This window comes from Mustelus asterias, chromosome 13, assembly GCF_964213995.1.
Source record: "Mustelus asterias chromosome 13, sMusAst1.hap1.1, whole genome shotgun sequence".
Classification (NCBI taxonomy): domain Eukaryota; kingdom Metazoa; phylum Chordata; class Chondrichthyes; order Carcharhiniformes; family Triakidae; genus Mustelus; species Mustelus asterias.
In genome coordinates this window covers 101,675,947-101,692,957 of record NC_135813.1, presented here as the reverse complement: position 1 = coordinate 101,692,957, position 17,011 = coordinate 101,675,947, and the positions used below count along the sequence as shown (strand labels likewise).

Below are 17,011 nucleotides of genomic sequence, written 5' to 3'. Positions count from 1 at the left end.
ATTCTCCCTCAGTGTACCCGAACAGGCGCCAGAGTGTGGCGACTAGGGGATTTTCACAATAACTTCATTGCAGTGTTAATGTAAGCCTACTTGTGACACTAATAAATAAACTTTGAACTTTAACCCTTTCATCATTCAAGATAAGTGAATTTGACTGGGTTCTCACACAAGTAAACAGAAAGCATTATGTCAAACTGACCTATTTACTGAGGTTCATAGTTTGGTAAGACCCATTGAAGATGCAGCAACTGTTTGGAATGCTCGACAACATAAAGATCATGTGAACAAAAGAGTTGAGAAATTAACACCGAAGCTGATCCGAGGTGGCACTTACCAAAGTACCTCAGATACATGCAAATTCCAGAATCTGTTCCCTTTCTGGAAGCTGGAAAAAGCTCGCTTTGGACTCTCCTTGAAGACTCTTTAAACCCTGCTCCCATTGCCATCATCACTTGCCACAGTCACACAAAAGTAAATGTGCGATGGAACTAGGGAGAATAAAAAAAACACCATTCTGCAAATAAGATATAGAACAAATAGCCGATGAGACATCTTATAAAATGATTGCAAATTTAATGAACTCAGCCAGACAACATATGAACCGTGGACAAGATGCAGAGTGTAATAGAGTTTTTATTGCAATTCCATAAATTAAAAAGACCTGCATTTTGCAACATGCTGTACTTGTGCACTGAAATGATCATGATTATGCAGTCCTTTTTATTATTTTATATTTTACTTGAACGATTGTACATAACTACGGCATGAATGATGGTTACTTGTTTTATTTGTATTGTCATCACAATTCAGTGCTTGCCACCATGATGAATTCCCAATAAACCAATTATCTATCTGTCTGCCTACCTCTTTATCTATTTATCCATCAAGTTACGCTCACTAATGAAGACACGGTGTTGTAAATTTTGACCGAGCAATAGAATGAAGTGGGCACTTGCAGATCCTCTGACCTGTTTTCCACCTCTCCTGAATTTTATTACCATCCACTTCCTGCCTTTGTCTCTCCCACTACCGCATGTACATGGTGACGCAATAGTCGCAATACCACTCAAGAAGATTCATGAATTCTTGAAGATTCATCCTCTTCATTAATATTGTTAGCAACAGCAGATTCATGCAATAAGTGGCATCATAATTTGAGATATAGCTTTGGGACATCTGTCACTGTAGGATCCTCTATGAGGTTAGCAGCAATGAGGCACCTAACATTCCATATTTTACCTTACACCAGTTCCAATCAAGCCATCACGGTTAGAGGAAAGCAGGCAAGAAGACGTTTGCGTGGCACCTTCAGCCAGATCAGCACCAAGTTACCCAGAATTCCCATCAAGCGCCAGAAATTCCCAAAGGTCGTGGGTGAGTACCAATTCTTTCTCAACATTGAAAAATGCTCAATTTACGCAAATGGATACTTTGTTAGAGGGAAAAAGAGAAATTCTGGAAACCATAAGTAAGAACAAAAGAATCTTAGGAGGGCATAGAAAAATTAGCATTTGAATGAGAACAGATGGATTAATGTGAAATAGATGGACATTTCTTGGAAGCTTGATTCAGGATCCATATCTGTAATGTTCAGCTCTTCTGCCTTTTTTAAATGCTGGCCAACCAGCTGAACATTCAATATTTTCTGAAAACAATGCAGAGGATTGGGTGGCATGGTGGCACAGTGGTTAGCACTGCTGCCTCACAGTGCCAGGGGCCAGGTTTGATTCCAGCCTTGGGTGATTGTGTGAAGTTTGCACGTTCTCCCCATGTCTGCGTGGGTTTCCTCCGGGTGCTCCGGTTTCCTCCCACAGTCCAAGGTGCAGGTTAGGCGGATTGGTCATGCTAAATTACCCCTTAGTGTCACAAGATGTTCAGGTTAGTGGGGATGAGCGGGGTGAACACTCGGAGTTCCGGGGCTAGGGCCTAAGATGCTCTGTCGGAGAGTCGGTGCAGACTCAATGGGCCGAATGGCCTCCTTCTGCACTGTAGAGATTCCGGTGCGGTGTCCTTTGCATAACATTTATAAAGAGCAGGTTTTGCACACACATGAGGAATTAATCTCTCTTTGTTATTTCAGTGAAGAAACTTCTCAGGAAAGTGAGATTTTTCTCTTAACCGAATTAATTTGCTTCTTGCTTCCTTCCAGAGGCTCTTATATCACTCCAAAGGAATGTTTTAATCCCGAAGCATTTTTATTTTGGCTAGTTTCTGTGCTCCACGTGTTCTGATTGCACTGTCTAAACCTCTACACCTGCATAGTTATTCCCATCTCCACACTTTATTCCCACTGCAATCAATTTACCTCACAGCATTGCATTCAGACCAGGAGCTGCCCGTCTAATGGAAAAAGCAAAGATCGGCTCGACATCCAGTACATTTTTCAGACCTGGTTCCAGGTCTAAGCAGCCTGTTTCCTGTTACACAGCACAAGATTATTCTATTGGAGGCTGCCATGTAAAATATTTAAACCTTAAACCCTCCTAGGAATTGAATTGAAATAAAATATTCTTACGGCTTTCTCTAAACATTTGAAACTGCATATTATGCAAATCAGAATGTGGTAACAGTAGACATCGTCCCAGCCTAGGTATTGACCCTGCACATGGATTCTCCTTATATTAGCCAGAATCCTCCTCAACAACAGTGAATTGCAAATTAATAGTGCCTTTGATGTTGCTTTAGTTCTCAGTGGGTATTCATTGGCCACCATAGTTCAGTGTGATTTAAATGGTGCCAGGTGCATAAATTTCATCATGGGCCCTTGTGCAACCAGGGCACATGGACTTGTCTCCAGGCAGACTTTGTTTGAGGTCACATGTCCCTCAACACTCGAATAAAAGCCAAATACTGCGGATGCTGGAATCTAGAACAATGCTGGAAAAACTCAGCAGGTCTGGCAGCATTTGTGGAGAGGAAATAGAGTTAATGTTTGCGTCCGTATGACTCTTAAGTCTCAAAATATTAACTCTATTTTCTCTGCCCACAGATGATGTCAAACCTGCTGAGTATTTTTCCAGCATTTTCAGTTTAAGTCCCTCCACACTACTTCCTTTGCCTTGAATTAAAGGAGACAGTTTAAAACATGACCATCTTATAAGGTCCCAGATTTGTAACAATATTTAGTTTTACAAACGTGCCTTTTTGAACCCTTGCATCTGGAGAGGTAACTTTGATTAGTCTCCTCATCGTATCATGAATGGGTACACTTAGCAGGAACTCCTATCCTGATTCAGTCAACCTTGGGGGGCGTGGCCAGTTTTGTGGGTGGGACTTGAGCCTTTTATGGAGATTTTGACAATTGTGGGCAAATTACGTTCATTACAACCTGTGTAAAGTAGCGGAAATACTCAACATTATATTTAAAGATGTTATATGAAAGTGAGTTGTTTGTTGTAATATTAGTATAAAAACCTGTCTACTTCATACTTAGGCTAAAACTGCCAAACCGATCTTTTAAATAATAAACGGATGAGTGAAAAGAAACAGTGGGCGGGATGTAATAAACCCAATGTGGGGTTTCACCCATTGGTTGGTGAATCAATAGAGAATCCCTGCCATGGCAAAGGGGAAGCCCAACCGTATTAAGTGAAGTTCAGACAACGAAGTGATATTGTCTGGGCCCTCCCCTGGATACAGAGGCCCGGAGGCAGATGTCCTGCCCACCAAGAACTGCCAACCAATCAGAGACCGGCACCTCCTCTTTGCACCGGGAGTGGTGGCAGCTACCGGCAATGCATCCACTAGAGGCCCAGGAATGTCACACAAAAGGCGAGCGAGGGCAAGATCGTGCAGTGGGGCTCATGGGTAGCACGGTGGCACAGTGGTTAGCACAGCACGAGAGACCTGGGTTCGATTCTACCCTTGGGTGACTGTCTGTGTGGAGCTTGCAAGTTCTTCCCGTGTCTGCGTGGGTTTTCTCCGGGTGTTCCGGTTTCTTCCCACAGTCCAAAGAGGTCCAGGTTAGGTGGATTGGCCAGGCTAAATTAACGTTCCAAGTTGTGTAGGTAAGGTGGATTAGGGGTTACGGGGATCGGGTGAACAGCTGGGGGGGAGGGGGTGAGGGGGGTGGTGGGGTGGTTGGTGTGTGGGCCTAAGATGCTGAGTCAATGTAGACTCTGTGGACCGAATGGCCTCCTTCTGCACTGTAGGGATTCTATGGGAGAGAGAGTAAGATGGTTGGAGGTAAGGCAGTTGGTTGGCTTTCGGGGGCTGCTCCCTTCCCAATTCCAAATCCCTTAGTTGGGCACGGCGTTGGACAAGTTTTACTGGGTGACCCTCGAGAGGCACTGGAAAGCTGTGCAGCTCCCATTTAATCCCTGAGCCATCACTTCATTGTGGTGGACTCCGGGTCACGGAATCATAAATGGGCTCAGGAATAATGAGCATCAATTGGCTCAGTAATGATGGTGTCTGGGTATCCCATATAACGTGAAGGGCTGCATTAAATTCCACTCACTCAATGACACTTTAATATATAGCAATTACAAGTTCCCTGATTATTAACATCTATGTGACAATTTGTTTAGCTGATAATTTCGGATGGAATGCTCCTACCTTTGAACATAGAAGCCAAATAAATACTTGTTAAAATAATTGGGACAAAACAAACTGAGATATATATCTATTAATCTCAAAAAGAACCGTCAATCAAACATGTATGTTAAAAAGACCCACAAGATGTTCATATTTGTATCCCGATTGCACTTGAACCAGAGAATAATGTCTCTTTGGGCCTGATTTTACCATTTTCATTCTAAGTGCTGAATCTGGGCACAATTCAGATTCGACTTGGGAATCTGCTTTCAGGCGCCTCCATTAGCACTTGACCTGAAAAAAAAATTCACGGGTCTGAATCACGCCATGGGCGGAGCTTAGCACGCCCGAAACAATCGGAGCTCTGAACTGCGCATGCGCAGTTAGAAAAAAAATCTGAAAATCGCGCCGCTCATACATTGCTCCCGGGCCACAAAAAGCAGATAAAGCGGCCCAGGAGCGATGGTTCCCGCAGACATCACCCCACCCCTACAACATAACTGTCCCCCTTATCCACCCCCCCCCCGCTACCCAGACCGATCATGACCCTCTGCCCCCTTCCCCCCCACCGATCGCCCGCAGAGTGGCAGTAGACCCCCCCAGAGAATGATCGGGCCTAACCCCCACCTCCCCAGAGAAGGTTTGGGCCTCCCCCCCCCCCCCGCCCACCCCAGCTAGACAACGATTGGGCCTCCCTCCTCCCTCACCCCCATCCACCAGAGATACATCTGACTCGCCTCCCCTTACCCCCCCCACCAGACAACGATCTGACCCACCTCCTCCTCCCTCTCCCCAACCAGACGTCAATCTGGCCTCCCTCTGCCCTCTCCAACCCCCCAAACCAGAGAGCGATCTGTCCTCCCCCCCCCCGCCCCCCCCCCATCCACCAGAGATACATCTGACCCCCCCTCCTCCCCCGCCCCCATCCCCCCGCCCCCCCTCCCCGCCCCCCTCCCCCCCCCCCCCCTCCACCAGAAAATGATCGGGCCTCCCCCCTGCATCCAGCGAACGTTCGGGCCTCCTCACACCCCCCTCCCGCCAGACAACAATCGGGCCTCCCTCCTCTCTCTTCCCCCCCCCCCCCCCCCACCATTCACCAGAGATACATCTAACCCACCTCCCCCCAACCCCCCCACCAGACAACGATCTGACCCGCCTCCTCCTCCCTGTCCCCCACGAGATGACAATCTGGCCTCCCTCTGCCCCCCTCCCCTCCAAACCAGAGAGCGATCTGTCCTCCCTCCCCCCCCCATCCACCAGAAATACATCTGACCCATCTCCTCCTCCTCCACACCCTCCCCCCTCCCCCCCCCCCCCTCCACCAGAAAATGATCGGGCCTCCCTTCTCCTGACCCCTCCACCCCCCCCCCCCCCCCGCCACCAGAGAATGATCTGGCCCGTCTCCCTCCTTCCCCCCCCACCACCGATCTGAGTCAGAGAGCGTTGGAAGTTCTGAACTCACCTTTTCAGAAGCTGGAGCGCCCGAAACAGGCCTTTTGTCAAGCATATCTGTTTTGCGCCAAATCTGGACACGCACATGCGGTGGTAAAGGGGGAAATGCTGATAAAGTTGGGCGGGCAGTTCATTAATTCAATTTAAATACATGCAAATGCATTTAAATCGCCGTTGCGCCTGTTTCGGGCGCGAATCGGATCGCGGCCATTTTCGGGCCTCAATAAAGTGGGCATCTGCGCGGACGTGGGTGCGGATCACGTTAATGGCTTCACACCCGACTTTACCATGTTTTTGCGCCCAAAAACGGGCGCGACGCAGTGGTAAAATCGTGCCCTTTGTGTATCAAAATAAGATGGCAAAGCTGACAGCAACAAAATAAGCCAACAGTGATATTTGTTACACTCATATCTGTTTCTTCTCTGTTGGTCTATTTCCATATGTGTTAGGCTAGAACAGAAAGACAAGCAATCTACCAGAATTTATTAGACTTTAGCAGTCATTTTGAGAGTTCTATGTCTCCTCGAGTAATACAGGCAGTGTTGAGTGAAAACTCATAAACAATGGACAAAATTACTCTACTTTTGTCACAGACCCAACAATGACTTGTATTTATATAATGACTTTAACATAGAAAAATGTTCCTCGGCACATAACAGGCATGTGTTCAGAAATGAATGATGCTAAGTCAAAGGGGTTGATACTAGGAAGGCTGATCAAAAGTTTGTTCAAAGACTTACTGACAGCATAAAAATGGGTAAATTTTGATCAACTGATCTATACTGGCAGTTGCACATTACATGACCCTCTTCCTCACCCCCTTTATCTAACACTCCCAGCCTATTGAGAGATGGTTTTAAGGATGATGTTAAAGGAGAAGACAGTGGAGGGAGATAGAGTAACCCAAACAGTACTGGTCTTCACCTACGTAATCCTGAAACTGGTCCTCACCAACTTAGTAACCAATATTTCAGGGAATCCTCAGCCTAATACTGGCTGGGTCTCCAGCCTTGACTTTATTCCTGTGTCTAGTCCATCATTAGTCATTCTGAAGCTCCTGTTAGTCTGGACTAACAGCGAGTCAGTGCTTGGCTTCATCTCAGCAGCCTGGCAGCCTGCCTGAAATATTATTTTCTTTCCTCCATCGGTTGCTGTATATTAAAGAGGTAGATGTGGAGGCCACGATTAGCACAGATCTACCATAATCACCCACAGCTGCTACTGCAGCTAATGAAATAACCACATCAAAGCTGAACATCACTAAAAACACAAAGGTTAGGAATTCTTCACATGTTCCTGAGGCATCACCATGGTATTACATTCATGTTAGTAAACAGTTTAGTTAGCATCCCGCTACTTCACAATGCGAAACGCCTTTCAGTTAGTCAGCGTGAGGGTGGCATGAAGTACATAAGGCTCTGCAGGAACTAAAGACTGGAAAGGTCGAGGCAAAGGATGGTGGAATTCATCCTACTCAGACACTCATGCTGTCAAAGAGATCATTTTTAAGTGTTTTTTTTTTGAGGAGCAGGAGCAATCGTTAAACCCGGTGCTGATGTCAAATCATATGTCAACAAAATGTAACCCTTAGTTGAGAGGCATTATTCATCGCAGGAGGGAGTGTCAGGAATGGCACTCACAGATATATCACAATCAAAATAGGAGGTAAAAGTCCCATTTGACATTCGTGGAGCAATAGGTCTTTATAATAATATAATGCAGCCTCTGTGTCACTATTGAACTCCTGGATGTTCATTTCACAAAGCCAGTTGGTGAAGGATGGTACTGCAGCCAATCTTCACGCAGTCTTACATTTATTTACAAAGTGAAACATTACAAGCATGCATCTCCTAATGAAACCATGCCTCAGTTTCAGTGTGCTTCTTTCTATGTACACTAGTGCAACCCCAATAAATGCCCTTTCCTTGAATATAATGGAACACAATTAATTAACGCAGGATAATAGCCTGTGAGACTGCGCAATGTTCCGTGGGCAATATGATCATCAAAGTTTACAAAATATGAATAAGCGTGGATAAATTGGGCAAACCAGGGATATAGGCCAGAAAGGTAAGGGCAAAGAATATATTTTTTAAATGGATCTTGGGAGCAACATCAAACGAAGTGTGTGAAATATTTGGGAACATCCTCTGGACAGGATAGTTGGAGTTAAGATATTTGGAATGTTTTTAATGGGGTAGGGTTTAGTTCTGGGTGTTATTAAATGAGTCAGTGCACCATTCTTGAGGCTATCAAGTTGCAGACACATCACTGAATGGCAAGTGGGTGAATGTGACATGTTTCTTGAGGTTGGATACACCCATTCCCTTTGCTAATCCTGTACTACTACTTTCAGTGGCCCACCATGACATGGAAAACACCTTGAATTGCAGCTACATTGAGCCGCCATCTATGATGGATCAGCCATCACCATCCTGGTCTTCCCACGGCTCCTTTTCCTCTTTTGATACAGCAGATGATGGTCCTGTGTACTGCGTACCTCATGAAGGTGAGTACAGATGTCAGTGGCTGCATATAGTCTTACAATTCCAGTTTATATTTGTCCTCCTCTACTTCTAAAGTAACCAGTTGTGCACTTGAATGAATTCACATAATTATAGAATGGTTATAGGACAGAAGGCAGCCACTCAGCCTGTCGTATCTGTGCTGGCCCTCTGAAGGAGCAATTCATTTGGTGCAACTGCCTTTTCTCTATAGCTCTGCAAATGTTTCCTTTTCACATAATGATCCAATTCCCTCTTGAACGCCTTGATTGAACCTGCCTCCACCACAGTCTCAAGCAGTGTGTTCCAGATCCTAACCACTTACTGTGTGTGATAAATTCTTTCCTCATGTTGCCATTGCTTCTTTAGCAAGTTACTGATCCTTCCACCAATGGCGACAATTTTTCCCTATCTATTCTGTCTAGATTCCACATGATTTTTGTACACTTCGATAAAATCCCCTTTCAACCTTCAAGAAGAACTGACCCAACTTGTCCAATCTGTGAAGTTTCTCATCCTAAAAAAACATTCCTAAGAATCTGTTCTGCACCCTTTCTAGTGCTTCCACATCATTCCCAAAGTGTGGCACCCAGAACTGGATCCAATACTCCAGTTGAGGCCGAACAGGAAATTGCCCACCCTGCCATTACAACACATGGTTGAAGGGCCTTGCGCCATATCGAAATATCTCCTGCACCCCTTTTGGAATTGTACCCTATGTTTTATGCTGTCTCTCTGGGTGATCTTCCCATCGCACTGACTTTTGATATCACTTCACACTTCTCGACATTACATTTCATCTGACACTTGTCAGTCCATTCCACAAACCTATCCCTAAATCATTTTGAAGTAATTCTACATTATCTGCCCTATAGTTCACAACACTTCCAAGTTTCGTATCATTTGTAAATTTTGAAATCCTGGACACTCAACCTTTCCAGGACAGTCTCTTAAACATGCCCCCCCCCCCCCCCTCCCCCACAGTCTTTAACATTTGCCCTCTGGCCATCCCGCCCCCATCTTACCCCTCCTCACTGGTCGTGCCTCCTGGTGTTGTTAGACTCCTTACTGTGCCTCCTGTGCCCAGCCTTCATGTAGCTTCTGCTACAGGCACCCGATATGTAGCAATGATGGTTTTAAAAGGAAGACAAAGCAGCTTCTACTGACCTTCAGGATGTGGATGAAGTGAAACTTGTCAGATGCACCCCACTTATAGACAGTGGCAAAACAGAACATTCTGATTACCTGCTGACAGGACGGAATTGTGATCCTGGCGAGTTAGCCTTTTTGATGAGCATTCATGAGATGCTAATGAATGTAAATGGGGTCCCCCAACATTGCAGCAGAATAATGACAGGGCCAATGAACGTGGCATGAGGCAAAAAATCAGTTTCCCAATGGTGGGAAAATAGTTCGGAATGTTGTTCTCCGGAGTTTCAGGGCAGGTTAAAAGCGGGTCAAGTTTCCCAACAAACTGGGATTATCACACTCCCCGTGGCTGGCTTTCCAGTGGCGGAGGCGACTTGCCATTGGCTACCGGCGGGCCCATCGAAGTCAATGGTCTTTTCCGTTGCTCACCAGCTACGCCACCGAGGAACCAGCTGCAAAAGGTCACCTTCAGCGAGATGGGACAATCCCGCCAGTGGGAAGGGCTGGAAAATTCCACCCTATGTCTCTATTGATAAAGCCCCAAATGGCATCTGCTCCATAAACCGTGCTCTCAACTTGTCCTGCCACCTTCAGTATTTTTGCAGTATACACTCCGATTCCTCTGCTCCTGCACCCCTTTTGGAATTGTAGTCTATGTTTTATATTGTCTCTCTGTGTGGTCTCCCCATCACACTGAATTTTGATTTCACTTCACACACCTCGACATTACATTTCATCTGACACTTGTCCATTCCACAAACCTTTCTCTAAATCATTTTGAAGTCATTCTACACTATCCGCCCCATAGTTCACAATACTTCCAAGATTTGTATCATTTGTAAATTTTGAAATTGTGCACTGCGCAGCAAAGTCTAGATTATTAGTAATCCCTGCGGAACTGCACTATAAGCCTTTCTCCAGTTTAAAAAACAATTGTTCACCCCTACCCTTTGTTTCCTGCCACTCATGCTGCTACTGTCCATTTTATTTATTGAGATGTCATTTTGACCACAAGTCTGTCATGTGGCACTTCATCAAATGTCTTTTCCACATCAACGACATTACCCTTATCAAGCCTTTCTGTTAATTCATCAAAAACTTATGCACATTAGTTAAACATGATTTACTTTGAACAAATGCTGTCTTTCCTTAATGAACCTGCATTGTCCCAAGTGACTATTAATTTTGTTTTAAATTATTCTTTCTGAAATCTTCCCCATCGCCGAGGTTAAACTGACTGGCCTGAAGTTGCTGGGCTTATCTTCACATCCCTTTTGAGCGAGGGTGTAGCATTTGCAACTCTCCATTCCTCTGGCACCACCTCGCAGAAAGATTGGAAAATTATGGACAGTGCCTCTGCAATTTCCACTCCCACTTCCTTCCATATCCCATTGAATGCATCTCATCATTGCTCCTGGTACCTTATCAACTTTAAGCACCAATAATTTACCCAGGGCTTCCTCTTTATCAATTTTAAACCCTCCTTGTGTCTGAATTACCTCCTCTTTCACAATAGATCTTGTTTGATTGAGTCCAAGATAGGATGCAATGTCTTATCTTGTCAGCTTGGATCTAGTTTGTCCCTCATGTGGGAACCATGATTGAACCTAATTTGAATTGGCTGCATCTTCATCCTTGGTAATAGAAGAGGCGATGGCCTAGCGATATTATTGCTAGACTATTAATCCAGAAATTCAGCTACTGTTCTGGGGATCCAGGTTCGAATCCCACCACAGCAGATGGTGGAATTTGAATTCAATAAAAAATATCTGGAATTAAGAATCTACTGATGACCATGAAACCATTGTCGGAAAAACTCAACTGATTTACTAATGTCCTTTAGGGAGAGAAATCTGCCAAGCTTACCTGGTCTGGCTGACATGTGACTCCAGAATTGCAACAATATGATTGACTCTCAATTGCCCTTCAAAGGCAACTAGGGATGGGCAATAAATGCTGACCAGCCAGCGACGTCCATATCCCATGAATGAATTAAAAAAGGATACAAATTTGATAAGATAGATGCTAATTTAACATCAAAGCCATGCTTCCTGTCACCATGCCGAAGTCCTCTTTTTGGTCCCGATTGGGCCCCTCTTACCACTTTTTTATTATTTATATGCCTGTGGAAGACATTTCAATTTCCTTCTTTGTTGCTGCCAGTCCCTTTTCGTATTATTTCTTTCCTTTGCTTATTTGATTTTACAATTCATTTCTGAACCTTTTATATTCAGCCTGATTCTCAATTGTATTATCCACTTGACATCGGTCATAAGCACATTTTTTTCTGCTCCATCTTAATTTCAATCTCTTTTGTCATCCAGGGAGCTCTGGATTTGTTGCTGCTACCTTTCCCCTTGCAGGAACACACTCTGTACACAAACTGTCTCCTTGACAAAGGCTGGTCATTATTCCATTACCATTTTGCTTGTTAACTTTTGATTCCAATTTACGCGGCCCAGATCCCTTCTTACTCCATTGAGGTTGGATTTCCCCCATTTAATTATTCTTATTCTGGATTGCAGTTGTCCTTTTTCATCGCCAATCTAAACCTGATGATACAATAATCACAATCCCCTAAATGTTCCCCGACTGATATTTGATCCAGCTGGTCCACCTCAACCCCCATTGGGACAATAAAGTTCCTTATTACCAATTGAACTAAGAGTAGGTGGTCACCATTACTTATCCTTTTTTTTTATTGGTAGCTTTCAGTACTTTATTTCTAATCAAAAATGCCAATTCAAATTAGGTCCCCACATGAGGGACAAACAAGATCCTAGCTGACAAGACAAGACATTGCATCCCATCTTGGGTTCAATCAAACAAAATCCAAGCTGACAGGATGAGGCATTGCACCCCCTTCCGGGCTTGATCTGATGCTTCATCTCAGCCAGAAGGCCGAGATGGCTTTGAAAAATTGCATCAGGTAAAGCCTTGGTTTAACCTCATTGGCTACCCTGAGAATTTACTCTACCCTCGCCTTGGCAAACTTCCATCGTAGGTGTCAACACACCCCCAAGAGCAATGGGATAGTCTCACCCTGGGAGATCAACCTGCCTGATCGTTGACTCTCCCCTGCCAGGTACTTATCATGGGGAGTTGGGATTACTTACTGTCATTCACATCCTTGTTACAAATCAAGTAGCAAATGGGTAATCTTGTTGTCAACTGAATGGATAATAGTGGTGCTTCTGTCTGATCAGATGGAGGTACAGACGTATCTTTCATATTTCCTTTGCAAAATGAGGAATTTGTACCAACATTTTATGGAGGTTAGGGCTGTTTGAAGATTGTTAGTCATTATTCAGAAACTTACTCCATTGAGGTTGGATTTCCACCATTTAATTATTCTTATTCTGGATTGTCCTTTTTCATCGCCAATCTAAACCTGATGATACAATGATCACAATCCCCTAAATGTCCCCCTACTGATATTTGATCCAGCTTGTCTACCTGTTCTCTGTTGGTAGCACGGCGGTTAGCACTGCTGCCTCACAGCGCCAGGGACCCCGGTTCGATTCCGGTCTTGGGTCACTGTCTGTGTGGAGTTTGCATGTTCTCCCTGTGTCTGTGTGGGTTTCCTCCAGGCGCTCTGATTTCCTCCCACAGTCTGAAATACGTGCTGGTTAAGTGCATTGACCCGAACAGGTGCCGGAGTGTAGCCAGTAGAGGAATTTCACAGTAATTTCATTGCAGTCTTACTTGTGACTAATAAATAAACTTTACAACTTTAATTTTATTTGTTGACCTCCATTGCTGGCAGTAATTCTGATTCTTTGGTGTCTTGCTGTGTAGTGACTGGATTCTACAGTGCGGTGTTGTTGACTGCAAATGTTCTCACATTGAGGTTTGGTTTTACAGAGAGTGTCCTGGAGAACAGTGTCCGTGAGAGGGTGAACCTAGTGGAAAAGCTAGCTCCTCCAATCAGCGAAGAAGATGCCGGGGAGTACACATGCCTGAAAGGTGACCCCAACGATACGCTGTTGCTCAAATTATCTGACAGCGAAGCCTCGAGTAACGGCTCAGGTTCAACCAGCGGGGCTGTGTATGCAAAGGTAGCACGACTATCCAAGCAGTCCAAAGACAGCGACATCAGTGTGAACACCAACAGCAGCAAAAACACCAACATGAGTGGCAAGCATCCTTCACCTGAGAGGATCAAGCCTCCCCCACCTGACCCTTCAACCAAGCCCAAACTGTCTTGGATTCATGGCAAGTTCAATAACAGCCAATCAAGTGCTTCATCTGCCACAAGATCACCATCATTGGACAAAGCGGCCAATCAAGTAGAGAGTCAGCATGGGACAAGCAGTAGCAGAAGGAGGAATCTAAGCGAGTCCTCTGCTGGGATTTACGGTAGGCCGGATGAGAAGAGGAGCTCCACAGAGGTAAAGCTGAGACACAAAGACAAAGGACCCAACCGGGCAAGGGAGCAAACTGCGAATGACATGAATTATGGAAGCAAAATGCAGAAAACCAAAGCAAGTGCTGAACAAATGCAAAATCTCAATGGTGCTGTCCAAAATGCTTTGAAAAGAATTGGTACTTTGCCCGATGATAAGAAGGGTGCGGAAGGAAAAGAATCACCAAGAGGCCCACCACATGCAAAGGGTAGGCCAGAGGTCATTCACCATCAGCTACCCTCAGAGACAGCTACCATGTTGGCTCAACTCAAAGAAAAGACTCAGAGTAAGTCAGAGGTTAGCATGAGGCAAAATGGGCTGATTTCACCTCAGCAGCAGAGGGAAAAGCCTACGCCACCACAGAAAGCAAAGCGCTCATTTGGCGCAAATAACCAGAAGTTAAATAAAGCTGTCATTCCAACATCGACCAATCTTCAAAAAATGATAACTCCCTCTCCCGAGCACCAGGAAATGATGGCAGGCAATGACAGGAGCTCAACTCTGGAGGACAACAGGCAAAGCTATAGCTACCAGGAGCAGGATGGAATGAACTGTACTCAGGCCAGACAGGAAACAGGTGACCAAACACCCAAAAGGACACCAATCAAAAAACCACCAAGGAAGCGCAGCAAGGAGGCAACGTTAGACTCGCATCCTAAAACGGCTGTGCTGCCACCTCAGGTGATGGCCTATAAGGAGTCATAACCAAAAAAATGTCTTCTGCCTCTGTTCACCTCATTAACATTCCACCCCCTGCACCAAAAACCAAAAACAAAATGGGCAGAAAGGCACTTATAAATCTCTTGTAGAACCAAGGAACTGCACGGCCACTGTTGTGCCCATCCGCCAAACATGGAGCACAATAAAAGTGATCGACTTTGTAACGTAATATATTCGTACGTGTTTCTTACCTTCACTTATGTCTTCCTGATGGCTCAACATGACCAAATGTGCCAGAGTGCATTAAATATTGGATTGGTACTGCCTTGACGGATGACTAAAAGCAATGCCTTCTTTCCCTTGACCTTGCAAATGCCTGGGACTGACGATCATTCATGGTACGGAGAGTGTCAGGCATTTCCGTTAGTCCTAGAGATAGAAAGAAACATATGGACTGTGGAATCCAAGTTTTGCGTGACGTTATATCTTTCCATAAATTTGCATAAGCAAAGCTTTCTCTCAAAAAGAAAAACATCAGTTCCTTGCCCTTTCCTGTTATTTTATTCAGTATTGAACTGCTGGCTTTTTGTATTTTATTCTTTTTCAGTTCTCTTGATGTCTTTGTGACTGAGGTAAAGGACCAAAGATGACACCTTCGTGCCTCGTTAAAATGTGTGTAACTAGCTCAGTGCTGCACAAAACTCCACTCAGGCAGCTTCCTGTGAAACATGGTCCAGAGTGCAGCAGCGGTTGGAGGAGGAGGGAGCTTAACAATCAACTATCATGGCAGTGATGGACCCAATTTTGGCAGGAAATGGTGTTTGAACTAATTTGGAGTGGGGAAGATAGGTCCTGGAAAGCAGGGCCTAGGGACCAGAGTTGGTTGGCGCACCAAGGGTCAGTTTAGTTTATAAAGTTCATTTGTGTTAACAGAACACTGGAGCACAGAGACTGGAGTCTGCAGTGAGGTAGTCAGCAGCCACAGTACAAGTGTATCAGCATTCTGCGGCACCTTGCAACCATAGTTTTAGCTTCTCGAGTGCTTTTGGTGTATTTACAGTGTTGCATACTATGTGAGACGCTAAGCAAGAGCCTGCCATTTCGCCATCTTTGAATAACTGGCAGGGAAAAGCTTTAACTCAAACACAAACAAAAAACGCTGGAAAATCTCAGCAGGTCTGACAGTGCCTGTGGAGAGAGAATAGAGCTAATGTTTCGAGCCTGGATCCAGACTCAAAACATTAGCTCTATTCTATTTCCACAGATGCTGTCAGACCTGCTGAGATTTTCCAGCATTTTCTGTTTTTGTTTCAGATTCCAGCATCCGCAGTAATTTGCTTTTATGTAAGAGCTTTAACTCGCCTGGGTTACTGTGCGGCTGCCAGCACACTGGGACTCCTGACTCCTGGCGCGCTGTGTCCCAGCTGCTTTCCATATACAATCATTTTTTTGTAAAATATTTTTTTATTTCAAGTTTTATTAAGAATTTCAAACAAAAGGAATAAAACATTTTCTTTCTTCAGCCATCTGCTGGTTGTTTTTCTTTATTCTCTGGACTCAGTGATTGGGTGAAGGTGATTGTGCACAATGTAAAAATGTCAGGGACATAACTCCAAAGATTTGGAAGGCCAGGCTGGACTTTGGGTGGGTGAAACGAGAGGAAGGAACTGCAATGCCATTTTTTCAGTAAGTATACTGAGAAATGAGCTCCCAGTACATCACTGTACTTTGCATTGTATTTTTCTTTATTCATTCGTGGAACATAGGCATCGCTGGCTGGCCAGCATTTATTGCCCATTCCTAGTTGCTCTTGTTTGAGTTTAGGTTTATTTATTAGTGTCACAAGTAGGCTTATATTAACACTGCAATGAAGTTACTGTGAAAATCCCCTAGTCGCTACACTCTGGCCCCTGTTCGGGTTACACTGAGGGAGAATTTAGCATGGCCAATGCACCTAATCAGCACGTCTTTCAGACTGTGGGAGGAAACCCATGCAAACACGGGGAGAACGCGCAGACTCCACAAAGACAGTGACCCAAGCCAGGTCCTTGTGAGGCAGCAGTGCTAACCACTGTGCCACCATGCCGCCCTGTTCAGAAGGTAGTTGAGAGTCAATCATATCGCCGTGGCTCTGGAGTCACACGTAGGCCAGACCAGGTAAGGACGGCAGATTTCCTTCCCTAAAGGACGTTAGTGAACCAGAAGAGTTTTTCCAACAATAGTTTCATGGTCATCAGTAGATTCTTAATTCCAGATATTTTTGAATTCAAATTCCACCATCTGTTGCGGCAGGATTCGAACCCA

The 17,011-nt window shown here is 44.8% G+C and overlaps 1 protein-coding gene across 2 annotated transcripts in view; it reads left to right on the top strand.

Moving 5' to 3' along the window:
* Nucleotides 1-16,232, top strand: part of scarf2 (scavenger receptor class F, member 2) — a 92,014-nt gene extending 75,782 nt beyond the window's left edge. For both annotated transcript variants that reach the window (XM_078227389.1, XM_078227388.1), the window contains exons 9-11: nucleotides 1,250-1,374; nucleotides 8,345-8,497; nucleotides 13,506-16,232. In XM_078227389.1, the coding sequence (XP_078083515.1) occupies nucleotides 1,250-1,374; nucleotides 8,345-8,497; nucleotides 13,506-14,752 (1,525 nt within the window). In that variant the 3' untranslated portion in view covers nucleotides 14,753-16,232. The remainder of the gene's footprint in view (nucleotides 1-1,249; nucleotides 1,375-8,344; nucleotides 8,498-13,505) is intronic.
* Nucleotides 16,233-17,011: the final 779 nt, after the last annotated feature.